The 4,260-nt window shown below is 36.9% G+C and overlaps 1 protein-coding gene across 1 annotated transcript; it reads left to right on the forward strand.

Moving 5' to 3' along the window:
* Positions 1–470: 470 nt before the first annotated feature.
* On the forward strand, positions 471–2,280 carry LOC108916673. Its single transcript, XM_018722974.2, has 3 exons — positions 471–621; positions 702–877; positions 933–2,280. Exons 1-3 carry the CDS (start codon positions 523–525, stop codon positions 2,278–2,280), a joined length of 1,623 nt encoding a protein of 540 aa, XP_018578490.2. The 5' UTR covers positions 471–522.
* The last annotated feature ends 1,980 nt before the right edge of the window (positions 2,281–4,260 follow it).

Genomic DNA, 4,260 nt, shown 5'->3' on the forward strand with positions numbered 1-4,260 from the left:
CGTTTCATTGGAAACGTATTTTGGGGAGGACATCTTCGGTTTCTATTGGGTTACCAGAACGTTGCATGGATTTTTTATGAAACGTTTCAAGAAAAATGGAACGTTTCTGGAACATGTCAGAAACTGAAAAATGTTTAGTGGGCTACCTGCTTGATAGCTCATAAAAGTCATAAACGAACGTTACGATGAACAATCTACAAGGTAGATTGTTCATCGGAACGTAGGTAGGTACTTTATTGGACAATAGATATGCAGATATTATCATATTTAGTTGAATTTATTAAATATATAAAAAACAAAAGATATGCCAACATTTACAACTAACTGGTTTTGTATGTAATGAAAAATATATAAATATATTTTTTTATCATATTGGCAGACTTTGTACGTTTATTATTATTTCATTTGTTTTCTCTACAAACGAAGTAATGACTTAACCTACACACCACAAAACAATAAAATACATTAGAAAGTACAAACAGTCAAACAGTACTTAGTAGTTTAGTAGATCTTAGGTTAAGTATGTTTTGTGGCACCTTTACTAACACCACCGGTCTCCTGCCCCTCTTCGAGTTGATTTCTAGTAGGACTTCGAGCGATGAGGAATACCTCCGGTTTCGGGTAAGTGCGGTCTGTCTATTTTTTATGTGTCGAATTAGTACGCCGTGTGATATTTTACAGTAGTTTATTTAATGTTGTAGGATTTCGCCCAATTCTATAATGACCGTCTAGATACACGGGTATCACGGATTTACAGAGCAGTCTTCGAGGGAGACCTTCAAAACGTACAGCGTTGCATTGAACGAGGCGAAAGTGTAAATAAAACAGGAGATCTTTACAGATTCTCCCCTTTACACGTGGCGGTTTTAAAAAACAAGTAAGTCGTTTTCAAAACAAAGTTTCCATTTTCAACATCAGGTGTACGTTTCCAGTGTGGAAATATTAGAATATTTGCTGACGAGAGAAGACGTAGATGTGGACGTTAGTTGCCGTATAGGTAGAACGCCCCTTTACATGGCGATAGCCTTGGGCCGTATCGAGCTGGTTGAGAGACTGATTCGAGCCGGATCCAATGTAAATTTCCGTCACTACAGAAACAACTCCCCTCTGGACATGTCCGTGTACCATCCCGACATCTGCCACCTTCTCATACAACGCGGCGCCCAAATCGATGCCGTGGGAAAGTCTCGCAACACGTTGTTGGACAAAGCGGTGGAACGCAAAGACGAATGCTTGGGGATAGTGCACATGCTGCTGTATTACAACGCCGATGCCAACGTTCGTGACAGACGGGGCTTTACTCCTTTCATGACGGCTCTCCTCTGTGGCAACGTCCCCGCCCAGGAGGCCCTGTTGGACTACGTGGTTAACTTCAATGAGACGAGCGACCCAGCGTATTTTTCGACTTTGAGCTTAGCCTTGCACACTAATTCGCCGTTTGCTAAAGAAATAATAAAGCGAGGTGCCGACGTTAATTACGGTGATAATCCCGAAGTCACTCACGAGGCCTGTGCATTTACGGTTTGTTCACGTAGGGCTGTGAATTCGTTTACTTTTAAAATGGTATGGGAGAGGCTACGTTATAACCACGCTAAGAATACCGTCGATTTACACGATCTTTTCCGTAGGCGCAGGGCGGTGCCGAGGTTTCTCCAAGTTATAATCGAGAGTAATAACTTCGAACCCGCCGTAGAGTATTTTTCCAAAGGTAAAAACTATTTGTTGTTCGTCGACGAATTTGCTAAGAAGAAATTTGAGCTCGAGCAGCTGACGCGTCTTACGTGTCGCCTGTTAGAATACGGGTTTCGCGCGACTACCTCCGATATTCATGCGATTCTCTCGCATTACGGGTACTGCGAACTGTTTAGAATACTGTTGCATATGGATAACGACTTTACCCAGAGTTGGCGGCCTTTCATGGTCCTTACTAGGTTAATTTTTGATATCGACTACGATTTAGAGAGTGCCGTCGATGGAGTAAACGATATTCCCAAGGAGAACTTCGTACAGTTGTTGGAATATTCTATTTGTCCTCGATTAATGGATGCGCTAACCATTAAGTATACCGACGATGAAGATATGACCGCTATTTTGGGTGGATTGCCGAGAGTGCCTTCTTTGATGGAATTGGCTAGGAACGCAGCTAGAAAACACGTCTGGCGAGCGTTTAAAATCACAAATGCCTGCCAGTTTTACACAACGATTGACCACTTGGACATACCGGCTTTTTATAAGAACATTTTAACGTTTAAGAGAAAGATGTACGTGGTTGAACGATAAAGTTATTTGTTTCGTATTCTTTGAAATATTATAACATATTTGTACGGGTTTAATATATTTTTTTTATAGAGAAGTTCTTTTTATTTTGTCCTTAAAATCTGGACTTTACGTTAAATAAAATAAAGTGAAGCCTTTTATTAATATTTTTGATGTGGCATAATTTTTTAGTGCAAATAGGGATTATTGGAAAAATTATCTCATCTATATACAGGGTGTCTCACATTTAAATAGCAGGACTTCAGGAATCAGTAGAAGACCTCATTTTGAGTCTAAAAGTTCCTATATATATATGGGTCCTAAAACGCTTAGTTTCTGAGATACAGGGCGTTCAATTTTATTTTTGTTTTATTTATTTATTTTTTAACTAAATAACCGCTGACAAAAAAAATCATCATGTTGCGGCGAAAGACTTAGTATTTGAGGGCAAATAATTTGACACAGAAAATCATCGCATATTAGTTCCAGTGGTGGAGATAGAGGGGTCTCTATGCATATTTTTATAAAAAAAAGTATAGCCGATTTGATATTTTGCAAATGTTTTCGAAAAATATGAAAGAGCATTCAATTTTACCCAGAAAAGACCCTCTTGTCCAAAGTCGATAGGAGGTGGCGTTTTCAAGAAAAACCGAAAATACTGTTTAGAAGTCAAATNAATCGAGTGGTACTCGATTATTGAGATCACTCGAGATATCTCGAGATGTTTACTCCCACCACTCGAGTGATTATTACCCTACGGTTGCACCCCAAAATGTTAGTGCATACTGCAAATAGTCACTGATTGCGTAACCTTTTTTTTAGAATAAAACGAAAAAGTGGTTAGGTTTTGAAGTGCGTGAGCTTTTTTTTTTTAGCTACGCTTATAAGTAATATATGACTAATACAAACATATTTGTGCGCCGCTGGGATGAAAACGACCAATATCTCGTATCTCGAGTGATCACTCGATTATTAGAAGTACTCGATTACCGATAACTCGATTATCAAAATTGGTCGATTATGCCCATCACTACATTGAACACCCCAAGACACCCGATTCCAAAGCCTCATCTTGATCTTCTTCTTCTACGAACTACACAAATTCGCGCGGAATTTGAACTTTAAAACAGGTTTGTTCCTAAAGAAGTCCAAAGCAGTTTCCAAGTCGGACGCATGTGCATTCCGATACGATGCTTGCATAAGATTAAAAATTCATTGTTTTGAATCAAATGCAATTGCCTGTGACTGTTAAAAACTTATTTTAATGCACTAGGAACAAAGCTATTCATTAAATTACTATGAATTTGATTAAGTATGTCAACGATAGATGGCAGGGTATAAGATAGAAGGTTTGCCAATATTACAGGAATACCATCACCTTCAAAGATATTGACATAGATGCATATTTTCTTTTTTCTTATTGGCTATTAACCAACCGATAACAAGGACATATGCCAAAACGAAAAACTGGAAGGTTACATTTGTATGTACCAGGCTTTCGATTTAGACAGAAATGAGTCAGAAACTATAGAAATATTGAATGTACCTATTTTCAATTGCATTTGCATTTCGTTTTTAACACTAAGGAAGTTTGTCATACATATAATTGTTATGTGGAAAGTGTATATAGCTACTTTTGATTAATTTAAATGCCGATATTTAGTGATAATCTAAGAAGTGAGATTTTTAATAAGGTAAAAGTAAATACAATACTAGAGCTGTTTGAAATCAGCATTTCTTGTAAACATTATGATATGTCTTACATTTTTTTTTGTATATTATATAAATTCAAATAAATGATGTAATGATTTGATGTGCTTTTGGTGTTCAATAAATATTACGTAAATTGTAGAATCGATCAACTTTTATTAAATTTTTATTTATTGTCTTTACAGTTATGTATTTATTATTTACCAATAGGTATATTAATCAATTTGTAATTTGTAGAAGACAATAGTAGAAACAAAAACAAATAATTTTTGTAAAAAGGACTTCTGAGCAATT

The sequence above is a fragment of the Anoplophora glabripennis genome, unplaced genomic scaffold, assembly GCF_000390285.2.
Source record: "Anoplophora glabripennis isolate ALB-LARVAE unplaced genomic scaffold, Agla_2.0 scaffold6032, whole genome shotgun sequence".
Lineage (NCBI taxonomy): Eukaryota > Metazoa > Arthropoda > Insecta > Coleoptera > Cerambycidae > Anoplophora > Anoplophora glabripennis.

What these genes read in the sequence shown, in the direction of transcription:
- LOC108916673 (XM_018722974.2), top strand. Translation starts at nt 523, where the DNA reads ATGTTTTGTGGCACCTTTACTAACACCACCGGTCTCCTGCCCCTCTTC. An exon ending in AGGAATACCTCCGGTTTCGG is followed by an intron (nt 622 to 701) that starts GTAAGTGCGGTC and finishes TTAATGTTGTAG; the next exon opens with GATTTCGCCCAATTCTATAA. An exon ending in GTGGCGGTTTTAAAAAACAA is followed by an intron (nt 878 to 932) that starts GTAAGTCGTTTT and finishes GTACGTTTCCAG; the next exon opens with TGTGGAAATATTAGAATATT.